General features: G+C 50.0%; 1 protein-coding gene and 1 long non-coding RNA gene across 5 annotated transcripts in view; both read right to left on the bottom strand.

The window, feature by feature from the left end:
* Window positions 1-836: 836 nt before the first annotated feature.
* Window positions 837-2,375, bottom strand: LOC141277901 (uncharacterized). Its single transcript, XR_012329774.1, has 3 exons — window positions 2,153-2,375; window positions 1,675-1,906; window positions 837-999 (listed from the first exon to the last, which is right to left on the bottom strand). It is a non-coding gene; the product is annotated as an uncharacterized lncRNA (long non-coding RNA).
* A 6,890-nt stretch (window positions 2,376-9,265) lies between these two features.
* Window positions 9,266-16,316, bottom strand: part of JCAD (junctional cadherin 5 associated) — a 38,180-nt gene continuing 31,129 nt past the window's right edge. For all 4 annotated transcript variants that reach the window (XM_019933581.3, XM_033852522.2, XM_073801767.1 and 1 more), the window contains one exon: window positions 9,266-12,081. In XM_019933581.3, the coding sequence (XP_019789140.1) occupies window positions 12,047-12,081 (35 nt within the window). In that variant the 3' untranslated portion in view covers window positions 9,266-12,046. The remainder of the gene's footprint in view (window positions 12,082-16,316) is intronic.

The raw sequence follows: 16,316 nt of genomic DNA on the forward strand, positions 1-16,316 counted from the left end.
AACACACGCAGACACACACAAACACACACGGACACACACACAGATACACACACACACACACACACACACACAAAATGTTTGGAACCTGCAGTCCGAGTTTCCTCAGAAGTCTCTTTTATTAAAAAATATACAACAGAGGGACAGAAGGGTGGCCACTGTGCAGAACAGGATGGAGGTTCCATTAAAAACTAAAAATAGAACTACCATATGACCCCGCAATCCCACCCCCGGTCGTATAGCCAGAAAAGATGAAAACTCTAATTTGAAAAGATACCTGCACCCCAACGCTCATAACAGCACTATTTACAGTGGCCAAGACATGGAAGCAACCTAAAAGTCCATTGAGAGAGGAATGGATAAAGAAGATGTGTCACATATATACCATGGAATACGGCTCAGCCATAAAAAAGAATGAAATAACGCCATCTGCAGCGACATGGATGGACCTAGAGATGATCATACTAAGTGAAGTGAGTCAGACAGAGAAAGACAAATATTATATGAAATCACTTATATGTGGAATCTAAAAAATAGTACAAATGAACTTATTTACAAAACAGAAACAGACTCACAGACATAGAAAAGAAACTTTTGGTTACCAAAAGGGAAGGGAGGAAGGATAAATTAAGACTATGGGATTAACAGATACTCACTACTATATGTAAAATAAACAACAAGGATTTACTGGATAGCACAGGGAACTATATTCAATATCCTGTAATAACCTGGGCAACAAACAGTAACTTGAAAAGATATCTGCACCCATGTTCATTGCAACGTTATTTACAATAGCCAAGATATGGAAACAACCTAAGGGCCCATAGATGGATGAATGGAGGAAGAGACTGTAATAAATAAATAAATATATATACATATGGAGAGAGGTTTGGAGGAAATTCGGTTTTTAATTAGGTAATTAAACTTTCCAGATGTCTCCTCTGATGTGTGCTAGCTGGCTTTGGAAGTATCTCTAAACTTCCTGAACCTCTGTTGCTTCACCTGTAAAACAGGAATAAAACTATCTGCGTACCTGGCTCGCAGGAGTGTGGTGAACAAGGGTTTCGGCTTTGGCTGAAGAGGGTTCAGGACTGTGAAGGCGCTGAGGTCGTCGCCCGCCCTGTAAGCGAGGCTGGCCCGGTGTCACAGGTGGCGGCAGAACACAGAAGCATCCTGGGCCGGGAGGAAGGGCTGCGCAGCTGTCAGCACTGGTACTTAGCCGGGTGCCGGCGTTTTCTTGACCCGGATCCAGATCCCTAACCGCCAATAGGCACAGGGCGGAGTGAAGAGGGCCAGGTGACACCTGCCGCGGGGCAGGAGCCCTGCGCTTAGGAGACGCATGTGGTCGGAGGGGCGCTCAGCCTGAGCTTGGGCCCCGAGGCACACGGTCTTCATCCCGCTGAGCTGTCAACAAACCTGCGCTTTGCCCGGGTGACAGACACTGTCTCTGTCTTTCCAGACTGTTCGTTCTGTGAACATCCTTGGAAAGCTGGTCGAGAGCAAAAGCTAGAACAAGAGCCGTCAGCAGAAGGGCAGGGGGCCCGCAGAGAGCTGTCCCCCGATACAAGCGCCACGTTTGGTGTGGGTACTGGGCGTCCGTCTGGTGCTCTTGCTGCGCGGATGCTGACAGCGCCCCTGTGAGGGGCGGGGCCGAGACGACCCCCCTGTGTTGCTTACGCGGATGCGGAGCTGTGGCAGGAAGAGGTGAAGCAGGTGCCCCAGGCCACCTGGCTACCCGGTGAGTCGCCGAGTCTAACCCTGAGAAATCTGGCCTCCGGGGCCCCCGGCAGGATGATCTCTGATGTCACTCGAGCCCCATTCATCCCCACGACAACCTACAAATTACAGGGCCGGAAGCACTCAGCAGTCACTGCCCTTAGAAGCTTCGGAAGCGTCCGAGACTGAGCACCTATGAAAACAGGTGAGAGGTGTGCTGAATACCTGGGCTGCGTCCCGGCCATCGTGCTTGCAGGGGTGGCAGAGGGCTACAAGGGCGCTCGGGACACCCAGAAGCAATCCGGACCTGGAGCTGCCCGGGCGATGGGGCTGAGCCCGGCGGCGGGACGGGGTGTGTGTGTGTGGGGGGGGCTGGCGGTCAGCCAGCCGCACTCATGCCTGCACGGCCGGAGCTGCTTTGTCCCCCAAGGATCCGTACCCGAGGGGCAGTTGCTATGCAGTGAAGGTGGCCAGGCTCGAGAGGTCGAGGGGTCTGGCCTGAGGTCTGTCTTCGTGCTTCAACAGGTGTCGGCAAGGGGCTCTCGCCCGGGAAGCGGGGAGCGGGGTGCCTGCAGGAGCCCCAGTTCCTGCCCCGTCTCCTCCGGGGCTTGTGCTCGGCCTGGCCTCTTCTCCAGGCCGCAGCGTGACTGCTGATGAACTTTGATTGAATAGGGCTTTGCGAAGCTCTCCGCGCGCGTTATTTTATCTGATCCTCGTGAAACCCTCTCTATGACAGCATGCTAGAGTCACACAGTAAGTGACAAGACGCCTATCCGTCCAAGGCCCCAGTGGCTCTAAGGCCCGTATATGCTTTTCACAAAAGGTTTCTGGTTATCTGCATATTTTCACAAATCAAGTCCGGGTCCAGCAGCAGAATCCCTTAAGAGCCTTTCTTTCGTGCCGGCCCATTGCAGCAAAGTGCCTCAACCCAGATCTTAGATGAGTAGGTCTGGGGGTTCTGTTGGCGGGAAAAGCTGCCGGCCCTCCCCGCAGCCCCGAGGGATCAGATGCTCTGGACCAGCTCGCTTCTCGGCACGAGCCGACGCTGCCCTCTGGTGTCTGAACACCGGTTGGACACCTCCTCTAAGGATGCTCTGGACGGCGGCCCCCGTCGTCCCTGGAACCACAGAAGAGAGCCCACACCTCTGAGCCCTGAGCAGTGGGCCACTTCCCAGCGTCTGACCACACAGACAGCCAGACGCTTCCTGCAAATCCCAAGCACGCCTGGCCTGAGCGGGGCTGCCAGCACTGTCCAGCAGGCTCTGCTCCACAGAAGGGCTTTTTTCTCTGGTGGGGATTTGGGGACACCCTTTGCCACAGTCGGTCATCCCTGAAGGCGTTTATCCCAGTGGCCAAGGGCCAGTGTTGATGTTTGGCTGGAATGCCAACTCGGATTCCATGACCCTCAAATGTTCTGCATCTCCTAGTCTCTCCCAAGTGACCATCCCTTTAGAAACCAAGGATATTTCCAAAGACATGGATCTGAGCACTAAGAAACACAGCAGCTCCTTGTGTGAGGCCTTTGGAGAATACCCCAAAAGCACAGATGCCTCTACTGATTTTTAGCCTTTGAAGAAGGTCAGAGGAAGGCTCCGAGGTCAACTTGACCCTCAGGTATAAACGGGGCGGGTGAGAGGTGAGATATCCCAAGGCAACCAGCCCAGGTCAATCTAGCACTGATGGTTGCCAGGCAGGCATAGGGTCAAAGGGCAGAGAGCCAATCTCTTGAGCACACCCCCTCTCCGGGTGATTCTTCGTATCCCTGAAGGCCCTGACCTCAGGCATTTGCAAGTTATAAAAATTCCTGGATGCCTTGAGAGCGCAGGGTTCTCCCTGTAAATGCAAGCAGCATATAATGAACGATGGAATTTGCCCGCGTCCCAGTCAGCAGCTTTGTCACTGTCACGCTGTGTTAACAAGAAACCGAGAACATTTCAAGAACGTGCACAGTAAGCATTGGGTTCTCACTCACGCTACCGTGGGTCAGCTGAGCCGACCCGATTTCAAGCTACAGGTCTTTGGATCGACTGGGGTAAGAATGCCATTCATGTTTCCAGAATGAGGGGCTGCTGGGGTGTGTTTTCATGGCAATGGGCGTCATCCAAACATCACACCCTGTGGACCCCAATGCGTCTTTGAACTAATTGGTGGGTGGAACACACAGAGCTGTGGGGAGGCCCATGCTGGGCTGGCTCCCCAGTCAATGATGTACTGAGACCCACCAGCTTCAAACTGGAGGATTTATGTGCAGCTGCAGAAAAATGGCCAAATGCCACTTTTCATAAATATCACTCAAGAACAGACAAAACTGTGTAACCAGCTCGCAGAGGCTGAGGAGCGGCCCAGTTTCCTAGGACTGGGAGTCTCCGCCCAGGCAGGCGCTCGCTGTTGTCACTGTGGGGTTGCCTGTGGAGATGGCCGCTCCGTGGGAATCGTGGTTCTGATCTCAGAGCTCACTCGAAGCAGGTGGCCCAGCGGAGATTCTTCGATAAGCCATGAGCAAGGCATATTGAAGAAACCTGCCCCAGACAACCACCTGTTATTTTCATAAGAAGATGTTTTCTCTCTATTGCATGTGATGGCAGGATCTAGGCAATGATTCTGTGACTTGAAACGTCTCTGGATAAAGAAAAAAATGAACCCCTTCCCAGACACCATCCATCGGACGTACCCAAACTTAATAAAGATGATCTATTGTAAATGAAATAAATTCTGCAAACTTTAGCTTATTATCCTTCATAGTACAATCTTATGTATGTGGATTGTATCTGAACCAGATATGATATGGGCATGATTATAACTTTGACAGGGGACCTGAGAGTAACAGACACTTATACTAAAGAGAGTCATTTTAAAATATTGGTATAACCTGTGTGGCACAATATTGGTGTGACTCAAACACAGAGTTCTGTCCAAGTTCATCCCTGTAGGGCTTCCCAAAGCAAAGCAACTCTCCTGACAGCTTGTATACAAAAAAGGCAGACCCTATGGTAAAATTACAAAACTCTCAAAATGAATCCTCCCAGGACCCATCTTACATTTCTTATTCTTTCTCCAATAGCCATCATACATTCCCCTTTTGCTTTCACTTGTAACAGAACCCTGATTATATTCAGATTCATAATGGTGTCCAACTTAAAGGATTACATTTCCCAGCCTCCCTTGCAGCTAGTTTGACCATGTGACTAAGTTCCAGCAAATGGAATAAAAGTAGAAGAGTGTAGGACCTCCTGGAAGTCTCTTTAAAGGAGGCTAACCTACCTGGGAGGAGAAGTCTTCCTCCTGTCAGCTACCTGGAAAGTGTCTGAGATGGCTGGCACTCTGGCAGCTGTCTTGGACCATGAGTTTACCTCGAGGATGGAAGCCACCACGTGAGGATGCTGGAACAGAAGGACGTAGGGAGCCTGGCTCCCCATTTGCCATGGAGCCGAGACGCTAGCCCTGGGCTGCCTGCCTCTGAACTCCGTGGAAGTGTGCGAGACATAAGCTTTTATCTCATTTAAGCTACGTTGTTTCCAATTTTCTGACATAAGCAGCTGAGCCTGATTAACAGATGCATTTAGTGTGGTAAGATGTTACCTTTGAATTTCCTGACTCACTGGAGGATCATTCTCTCGTCCTCCTGGGATGAAGCAAGCTAAGATGAACAGCATGCACTTTGGGGTAAAGAAGTAGGTTTAAACCCCTCCCCTGCTGCGAGCTGCATCTGTAAGCAATTATTTGTCTTCTCTGTACCTGTTTGTCTTTTGTAAAGCATTGTACATTAAATTAATGCTATAACCTACCTGGCACACAGTAGGGACCCAGTGATGTTGGTTTCCTTGTTTTCTTCCATCCCATGTTGAGAATTTAATTTTAAAACTCAGAAGAAACTCCAGGTAAATGCACTTGGGTTTGTTTCTACACGAGCTGACCCTGCTGTGATAGCCTTTGAAACTCCAGTGGGGTGAGGCGAGGTAAAAACAACCACAGTTAATGCAGCAGGAAGCACAGGACAGAAGGAGGAACCACGAGAAGGAACAGCAAATAGAGCCTCTGCGTGATCTGGTACAAACCTCCTCTACGTCAAAGAAGAGCTGGGCTCTCCCACTGAATCCAGACGAAACACCTACTGGGCCCGGGAGGAATAACGCTCAGTTTTCCACGGAGCTGTTGTCCCCCAAATGCCGAGCGATGGGGTGACCGACAGCATTTCCAGCCTGTGAAATACAAGCTGAGCATCTGGGGGGAGGTTTATGCTCGGGGCAGAAGCGGAAAGGCCGACTTAGCTGGTGAGACACAACTTCTCCCAACCTGCGTGCATTGAAACCGTGAGAAAAGAAGGCTACTCAGACACTGCAGATTAACGCCTTGGACTGACTGCCAGGCTCATAAACATCCCGGTGCCCTGCTCTAACCTAAGAAAAATGTTTGGGAGAATTCAATGTTGTCAGTCTCTTGGCTGGCCCGTAACTATGGCAGCGGAGAGAGAAGCATGATAAGTTATTGGAAGAGGGAAGTGGACCACCCCGGTGAAGGGTAAGTCGTGGCCGGGCTCCCTACCCCAGCAGTGACCCGGTCCTCTGTCGTGCACAGCCGTAATTTTCAAATTATTTTACTCCTGGACTCTTCTGACGGGGCAAAAGACCCTATGGACTCCCAATTTTGCCAAAAAGTAGTTATATCATGTTAGAGTTGGAAGGAACCAGCTAATTTAGTTCCGTCCCTTCTCTCCACTTGTGAAGTGTTTCCAAGTGGGTAGAGGAGGTGGCCTCAGTCACAGAGGGTTTATGCGGAGCCTGGCCCAGGACTGGGCCCCCGATTCCTGGCTTGCGTGTTTCCTCCCATAGCATTAATTTGGTCAAGGGACTCCTTTTTCAGTTATGTTCTAATGTGTGCCTTGAACTACCAGCTGGCTGGGAGTAGCTCTTATTTTAAAACCCGCATCTTAACATGATCTGAAGTTTCAGGCTACCGAGAGGGCACTGGAGCTCCTGAGCTTTGAGGCCCACACACGTGGAGCCAGGAAAGAATGAGGACAACGGTCTGCAAAGCTAATGGGAAAGAGGAAAAAAGAACCACATTTTCTTACAACTCAGAAACAGCAGCTTAGCAGTTTGCTGGGCTGCTGGAAACACACCGAGAGCCCGGTGGGGTAGCGAATTTGCATCTACCTCCAGACCCGCGCTACTGAAAACAAGGCAGTGAATCCCTGCAGGACCCAGGCCTGGATTTGAAAACCTTCTGCCGGCTTCCCACGGGTTGCAGGTCTTCGTGCGTTTCTGTGCACCGAACACCCATCACGGGTCAGGCAGGGGCTTTTTCATACACTTGATTATTATGTTCAAGGGGTAACAGAGGCAGACGGGGAAACAGAAGTCAGGGAAGGGGCGTGTGCAAGGCCACACGGTTAGTGGTAGAGTCGAAATACAAACTCAGTCCCCAGGTCGACTCCAGGCCTCTCCCCACCTTGCGGAAGATGCAGAGGCGCTGGAACACCCAGGAGGCGCTCGGTGGGGACCAGAGGTGCCCCAACTCCCTGGGCCCCATGTTCCTGCATCTCCGGCCCCATCTGAGCTGCCCCCCCTGCAGCCTGCTACCCTCCAGGGGCCAGCCTTTAAGGCTTAAGGGGCAGCTCTCACCCACAAGGCCAAAGACAACAGTCGTAGGTATTTTCAAGCGAAGTCTTTATTTGGAATACGTGTCACCTAGCGGGTCAACCATCCCGAAATAGCCAGTATTTACATCGTGCGGAGAAACAGAAGAAGAGCCCCTTGAAGGCAGTCAGCTGAGCTCTGCTGGGGCCACTCGTCTCCCCCGCTTCACCTCTCCCCAGTCAGGGTCTCGGGGGCAGCCTGATGGGGGCCACGACCGCGGCTGGGAATCGGCCGTGACCTGCTGCGTCTTCTCCTGGGACCCTCTCTCCCCGCCTTACTGTGTTAATACGTTATACCGGTGCCCAAAGAAATGATGGGATTACGGGGCGCCGCCTTCACCAAATCCCCTGCGTTTGTCTGTCCCGCTTTGTGACTTGAGGGCTTCGGCGTAGCTTCGCGCAGGCCGGGCGCCGGGCTGACTTGCATCGCGCGCAGGCGACGCTTCTCCCCGGGCTGCTCTGGCTTCCCTGCCGAACGCACCTGGACTTGGACTGGCCTTCTGTCTCCCTCGGTCCCCCCGACCCTGGCCCTGCTGTGCGTGGGGTGAGGGGCCGGAGACGGGGTGTGGGCCGCCCAGCGGCCTGGCTGCCCCCTGGAGTGGGCTAATCTCGAGCGGAGGGCTCCCTTCACCCCCCAGTCAAGGCCCTGGGACGAATCGCTCGACGACCTGGACTTGCCGGAGGTTCAAGTCCAGTCGCTGAGCAGAGGCCACAGAACAAGGACCTCCCTGCCCTGTGCAGTGAACACCGCCGTGATGGGGCCCTCAACAGCCACGGGCGGGGCTCTGCAGGCGCTCGGCCCCTTCCCTCGCCGCCCGCGGACCCGAGGCTCTCCCGGGGAGCTGTGAGCTGGGCCCCGTCCACCTTTTCCAGAGGCTGAATTAGAGTCTTCACCACTCCCCACACCCTTTTTTTCTTTTTAAAACAAAACATGCAGGCTGGGGGACCATTCTATCTTTCGTGTTATTTTATCATCTCCCCCGTCTTGGCTTGGCGGGTCCCCAAGTGGACCAACCCACGTTCCTGGCAAAGGACCTCCCACCAGGCAGACTCTTAAAGGTCACTTGGAATCTGTCTCTTAAATACTGTCCTGAGAAGCAACTCTCCTCCCACACACAGATGTACAGAATCTGCAGTTCAAAACAAAATAAGAAGAAAATGCAAAAATCCCCCAGGCCTGCAATAGCTTCAGCTTAAGAAACACACTCCCACCCTTCACTCCATCCCTGGGGCACCGTCTCCTGCGCGCACACGGACCTGGGGGAACAAAGTCCCAGCAGTAAAGTAACTGCGTACAAGTCTCTAAGCCCAGATCTCCAGAGAGGGATTCTGCTGTGCTGGTCAGTTACTAGGAGATGCTGACCTGACACTGAATTGTGTATAATTTAGTCATTTTAAACAAAAGAATAGCCAAACCACACAAACAAGATCTTGGAGGGTCACGGATGAGATGGTGGGTTGATCTTATCTTCCATCAGCCCTTTCTGCTCAGAGCTGGGAAGGAGTCGTGTCAACAGAGGATCAGGTTCATCACTTTTCCCCAGAAGGCCTAAACCAAGGTGCTATCAGAGCAGGTCATTTCACTGCTGGAAAAAGCGGTCGGTGTCTAGTTTCAGAGTCATTTGAGTTCAAACACTCGGACTTCCATTAACGACAGACAGCCCTTCACCAACAGTCACGTGGAAAAAGAAAGATCTACTGAGAATTTCCACATGAATCAAACCTCAACCTACAACTCTCAGAAGGAAGCCAGGATCTCAGAGAGCACATACATTTTTAAGGGAGTTTTAAAAAAGGAACCCAAAGAGTTCACGTACAACGTGGAAAAGGATTCTGAAGATGCCATCAGGGGCTGTGCATCCTTAGGTGTTTCCTGTGGTCTGCAGGAACGGAAGGTTCAAAACAATACTAAAGATATTTGGTTTTCAATCATTCAGAAATTTTCTTCAAAGAAAGGTAATTACAGCTCTATTAACATAGTCCCCTTCTTTTGCAAATCGAGAAATACAAATACATTTCAAATGTGATTCCTCATATAATTCTTTTAGTCCAAATAGCCAAAATGAGAACTTTTAATTTTATAAGCCACCAATTATTAAACACTAATAGTAAGTCATCTGAATGAGAAAAAGAATGACAAACACAAAATATGAAAACTTCTTTTCCAGCCACAAATGATAACGGAGGGTTGTGTGTGTATAAGAAACAGAAATAATAAAAGCATAATCAGCTGAACTCCAAAAGCCCTGGAAAAGCTCTTTTTGATTAGAGACTGTATTATTTACCTCAGAATACGCAAGTTTAAAAGCCACATTTTCAAAGTCACCATCCCCACACCTCCCCACCCCCGGAAGACTTATGTACAGGCTGGAATCCAGAAATTAAGGTTAGAAGTATAAATATTGATAATTTCCGCCACATTTTCAGAACGCTTTTAGAGTGCTGTGATACAACAATTTAGAAGAAAGGAAGAGGGTCGCCGTTTGGTTGGTTTGTGATATACGTAAGGTTCGGTAATTTCTTCCCTTTAGGGTCCTTCTCTTTCTCTCGAGGAATAAGCTGTAATTGGATTCTTTGGGTTAAAAGAAGTGTTAGATGGGACCAATAAAATGTAAGGGGAAGTCGGAACCGTTAAGATGTATGTACATGGATGATACACGTACGTGTCTATATGCATACGCATATACACACATGCCCTCCTTCATCTGCACTTAACAGGAATGCACGCCCACGAGGACCCCCAGGAGCCGCTCTCACTGAGTGCTACCAGATGACGCCCGTGGTTCACCAACTACAGCACAGTAAAGCGGCCTCTTCCCCACGACATCTTTCCTGGGAAGAACAGTTCCAGCCATTCCTGGCAGAGGCCTGGCCCATCGTCCCCGTGTGTTGTGAGAAGCAGAGAATCCTCTAATTTCACAGGAACCAAAATCTGGAAAGGAGTAACTAGGAGTAACAGGTAAGAACCAAGGCTGCGGGGAAATGTGTTTGAAAAGACTTTTCAGAACTGCTTGGATTCTGTGTTGTTTATTACCATCCAAATACATGAAGTTCTGATGAAATAAAATCATAAGGTACAGATAAAAACAGGCCATGAAAGCCCAGAGTTGTCTTAGGGCCAAACTGCAGACCACCCAATAGTTCACATTTTAGGAATTTGAAATGCCTAAAAATAGATAAGGTGGTTTCTGAAAAAGAGAGAGACAGAGAGAAGGAAAGAAGAAAGAAAAAGAAAAAAAAAAAGGAGAGGAAAAGGAGGGAGGGAGGAGACAAGAAACCATTCAGGAAACGTTAGCTCCCAAGAACGCCCGACTTAGAAAGAAGGGACAAACGCATAAAAATGCATAAACTTTGCGCAGGTTAATGCAATAGTAAACAGGAGAATACATAGGCCTCGTAATACTTTTGTAATGGGATACATACAACGTCTCCAGCACTTTTGAAAACTATGCAGACACGGATTACGGATGATTCTCGGTAAAAATACATATTTCTTTAAAGGGGCGGGGTGGGAGGAGGGGAGGGGTGGTCTCAGGGCGGATCCCCACGGACGTACAAAGCTGAAACTATGTTTTTTGGTAATTCTAGTGGCTGTGGCAGCAAAAATTTGTCTTAAGGATGTCGGCTGGTTTTAAGAGGGTTATTTTCAAATATAACCGTACAGCTCTCTTTGTAAAAAAATCTTTGTGAAAAGTTAATTTTATTAACCCTGAAAAATGCCTATACTGACATCTCTTTCTAAGATAAACTAAAAGTAGCAGAGTTGTGAACGGGTAAGGGCTATATGCTTTAAAGCAAATGTGAACCCTCTTTGGGTTCCTCTCACACAAAGGGATACAGAGTCTTAAATACAATAAACTTCCTTAAAAATCTGCCACCTAACAATTGTTTACATCATAGAAAAATAGCGTTTTTGTAAAAAGAAATATAGTTACTTTGTTAAAATGGTCTATTTTAAACCAGCAATTATTTTTCATATAAAGAATTTCTAAACATCCATACAGGAAATAAAAATAGATAATACTGAGTGCAAAGCAGACAACATCATGTTTGCAAACGATCAAAGCATCTCATTGCCAGATAAATAACACTCTCAGTTCATTATGGTACAAGTCTGAATCTCTCGGGGACTTAAAAGCTACGCGGCTTTATTCTCTGATGGCAAGTTACTTATACGTAAAGTGACTTCAGCAGAAGGCCAGACTGATGAGAAATGGATCATACATATGCGTTCACATTTCCCCAGAACTCAAAGTGCTGACACACTAGCAGTGGCCTGCATCCCAGACTCTGTGACACGAGCGGGGACCGCAGGCCACGGGGAAGCGAAGGGGGACTTACGACATTCACGGTCCTTTTAAAAAATCATTCATTATATCATCCACATTTGAGTTTTCACATACAGCCAGATTAACACCAAATTCTTTACCAGCTTGGCTAAACCCATCATTAAGGAGGGTCTTTGTGACTCTTTTCTAAATACAGGTATTAACTCTTCGTGCCATAAAAACAGATGGTTTCAACCGACTACTGCTTTACTTCCACAGAGTGACTCTCTAGGGCTGATGAGTTTCCTGGCGGCCGTGGGGACAGGATGTCACAGCGAGGGTCCCAGCTTCCTCCCAGGCGGCGGGGCTGAGGCCACCTCGGAGATCACTCTGTTAGCAGAGGACAGCCCCGCACTCCACTGGCGCGTCATCACACCCTCTCCACCCTGCTAGGGTCGTACGAATCTGCAAAAAAGAAAATGAAAGACAAGTAGCGGTATATTCAGCTGGTCTGTTGTCTGTTTAAGCCTCAGACCAGAAATAAATATGTTTAGGGAACCAAGTCCACACGTGCAGAAACGTTCATTTTCAGACATCTCACCCATCTTATTGGTATTTTTTACTACGGAGTGAAAAGCTATCTAAACAGTCTAAAGGCTGTTTTAAAGGGACGTGTATGACCACTGCCTAATCACAGATGGAAAAATGGGAGTTGCTTAGTATTTTGATGGTCCCTTCCTGTTGTTCACAGTGGAACATAATTAACTTTAAATGCAACTCTTGTAAAGCAGCAGTGACGCTCTTAGCTGACGGTAAAGAGGATATTGTGTGCGCGTAAATTACAACTCTAAGGAAACCTTGCTGCAGAATGTGCGTCCTTGAGATCAGTGATGTCCCAGAAGGGCCTGAGGACCCCGAGACCCTGAGAGCTGCGCTGGCAATGACAGGGCTCCTGTCCCTGACCCGACAGCCGGCAGCAGGCCCTGGGAGTCTGGGCTGCCACGCTGATCCGTTCTACAGGCACACACACTGGGCCCAGGTGGCCTGGGTTTCCGAAACGGGACACCACACGAAAGAACAACAGTCCTAGACCGTCATTAGGGCTGTGGCTAGGCCCTCGGGGGCCACAGATCTCTGGGGCCCAGGCAAACCTGAGGCTTACGCGTGTGGCTCCCATGGTCAGAATTTCCTGCCACGGCAGCTCAAACGGTTCTTAAGTTCTCAAGAGAAAACACGTAGGAAACCTGGAAGTGGGGTACAAGTCAGCAGTTACTACAGCTGTTGCAGAGCCAGCTCTTCCCAAAGCCTCTGGACCACGTGCATCCTGGAGGCCGCGTGGAGGCCCGCCCCTCTGGCAGCAAAATGTTTGGCCGCCTCCTCCGGACACCTTCTCGATGCCCCATGAGGTGTTTACGACAAGACACCGCAACCGTGACGACTAAGGCAGCGTCTGTCGCGCTCGAGCCGCACGCCACAAGCCAGACGGGACAGGCTCTTCTCGTGGCAAGGAGTCTGCTCCTCTGTAAACATCTGCCGCACCGAGTGCCCCTCTGGCTGGAAGCCGAGTTCCCGCGAGCCAGCCGCCTTCCGAGGGTCCACACTTCACACCCACCGTGGCAGCATGGGTAGCAGCTGAGCCTACATCTCTGTGCTCAATCGGCCTCATCTTAGGTGGATTCGGAGGGACGCCCTGTGAGCAAAGACGCCCTTTTCGCCGCTGAGAATGAGGCGGGCGGGCTCACTGCCGACAGCAGAGAGGCCTGGAGAGGCTGTGTGTCTATTAAGCCTCCAGTGACAGAGACCCCGGGCCCGGAGCAGCCCACCCGAGGGCAGGTGCACGGAGATGCCTCCACGGAACGAGCCTGCTCTCTGACCTCCACTGCGGAAGCTGAGGGCCCAGAGACAGGGGGCCACGGAGAGAATTCTATAGAATAAGGGGCTCCCTCTTCAGATCATGGGGGGGTCGAGGTCCAGTAAAAATATAACGTGAGCCACAGCGTGTTATTTTAAAGTTTCCAGTAGCCGTGTTAAAGCAAACAAAAGGAAATAGGTGAAATTAATTGCCATGATGTATTTTATTTCACCAGATAAATCCGAAAGGTTATCATTTCAATAGGTGATCAAGATTAAATTATTGAGAAGTTCTAGATTTTGGGGGTGAATGTCTGTGAACTCTGGCGTGTGTTTTACACTTGCAGCGCACCTCAATGTGGACAGGCCACACTGCAAGTGCCCAGGAGCCGTGTGTGACCAGGGGCTACCACACCGGCCGGCAGAGGTCCAGAGAACAGACAAGTCATCACCCTCGGTATCTGGAATCCTGGTTCCCATGGGCACCATTTCAGGTGAAGACAAATCACTAAGGCCCACCCTCGTGGGTATTTCGAGCATGAACACCCTCAAAAGCTACTGCCCTTGAGGACGTGCTGACGCCCAGCCTTCTAACGGCATTATCTGGCATCATTAAACTGCCCCAGGTTCCCCGCCGCGGGCCCAAGCAGACAGGCTCCCCCCACTCTTCTCCTGAACGTCTATTAGGAGAGCAGCCAGCAGAGGCTGATGGGACCAGCAGGTTCGGACGCTGATGTGCCAGGATTACACGTCTCACCTGGAACAGAATCCGTTCGGCAGAGATGGAGTCTAGGACCTGAATTAGTTTTGAGCTGCTGACTTCTTAGCTAGAGCGCAAAAAACCACTAAAAAATGTTCACTGAAATGACCATCTTTAAGCTGAAGGAAAGTCTTTGATACAATGGGTGCACAACACAGATAATAAGGTTCTAGAAGGGTGCGTGTGTGTGTGTGTGTGTGTGTGTGTGTGTGTGTGTGTGTGTGGTTACAGATGTACACGGTATAATCTTGTTGGAAAATTCCAGAACAAAATCTGAACTTAAGTGGCCTGTGAGTTCAGGGGCAGTGAAGGGGGTCCGGCACGCTGGGGTGACAGAGGCAGGGGTTGGGCGGGGATGGAGATGATGACTCTCGTGTCTAAAATGATAAAATTCATCAAAAGGAAAGAGTCCAAAAGCTTGTGAGCAACAAGCTTTACTATGTCAATCAAAGACCTCTCAGAAGGACTGGCTTTGGATCCCGAGGCCAGGTGACCATCACCTGGAAGGCTGACGGGGTCACCTGAGCCACTGCACGTGTGTGAAATCGTGCCTGTGGGTCGTGCCATGCGGTCACTTCAGGAAGCTCGAGGTAGCTATGACCACGAGGAGTGCTCTGCCTTCCGATTTCTGGTCATCTTACTGTGTATCAATAACAAATGCACCAGATGGAGAGACAAGAAAGTAATCAAAATCTCGAACTGTCGGAAACTATGGTTAGAAAATATAATAATAAAGTCATGGGGGTGGGGTGGAGTTTGAATGGCTGGCTACAATGAAAATCAACATTACCTAGGTGATTTCAGACACCCAGCTGGCCCCATTCACGTGTCAAAAGGTCAGGCTACAAACTGAGGGGGTACTGAATTGAACTAGAAATTTTTTGTTACAACATATTCCCCGAAATACGTGGCCACGGACAGAGGCATAGCGATCTCTACAAACCGGTGTTTTCCTTATAACAGGATGTGTCTTACTTCAAAATCCTTATAATTCTCAGGAGCACTGACAAAATCATCGTGATTTGATAGATAAAGAAACGCCCTTTAAAAGCCTGTGATGATGTCCTTGTAACCAGCACTTAAAAGCCAAGGGGCCTGTTTTTGGTGGGGGCAGAGGGTCTCATGCCACAGCCTGACAAATCCCAATGGCTCACAAAATGGGCCACGGAGTACTTTCCACCGTGATGGCAAAGGCTCCGCATTCCAGGTATTCTCTTCCGCAGCAAAGACCAACTTTGTCAGCTCAGATGACCCAAGAGGGCCCTGACAAACGAGTTCTTTCGATCATGGATGCTGAGTGAGGGTGGGAGCAATGTTGGCTCGTAAGAACCACTCTGCATTTGTGGGAAAACTGAAAAAGTGCCAAGGAGATTTTTTTGTTTAACCAAAATTTCGGGACTCTTCCAGCTGAAACCAGTGATCTTCTCCATCTCCTTTTAAACCCTTGGATTTCAAAACAGGAAGCAGAGCAGCGAGGGTTAGGGGTCACCAGGTCGGCGCAGCTAGTCAGATGGGAGGGCCTGGCTGACGAGGCTGGGCTGGGGTCGGGGTCTGGGGACAGCGCCGGAACACTGAGAAAGGGGCGCACTTCACCCTTCCAGCAGAAGGGTCCCTTCTAGTCGGTAGTTTATGATGTGGACTTTGAATTTCCTCTAATCACGGCTAGGGTATATAATCGATAATCCGCGGCGCCTGAAACAGAGATGCCAAGGGCTCTGTCGCCTGTTCATGTCAGAGCCGAGAGGGAACGGGTGTTTGGGGGCACCGCTGTCACTGTCATGGGAACCTGCCTTGTAGTTCTACATGCTGAAGAAGGCTCAGGAGACACGTGAAGGTGAGAGGATGCAGGGCTCATGGGCCTGCAGGATGCTGCGGCCAGAGTCAGCTCCCCTGGGTCTTAGCCATCAGAGCGCAGGGGCTGGAAGAAAGAGGGCTGGCGGGTGAACTTCCAGGGGTAGGTGGGTACTGAGAAAAGCAAACTGCTAATTCTGTCTAGACCTCTCAAGTCTTAGGAATGGTGTGGTGGTGAAGACAGATAAAAATGGGGACAAAGGATTCTGCAAGAATCACGGGGCGGGGAGTTTATCGA

Source organism: Tursiops truncatus, chromosome 2 (assembly GCF_011762595.2).
Source record: "Tursiops truncatus isolate mTurTru1 chromosome 2, mTurTru1.mat.Y, whole genome shotgun sequence".
Lineage (NCBI taxonomy): Eukaryota > Metazoa > Chordata > Mammalia > Artiodactyla > Delphinidae > Tursiops > Tursiops truncatus.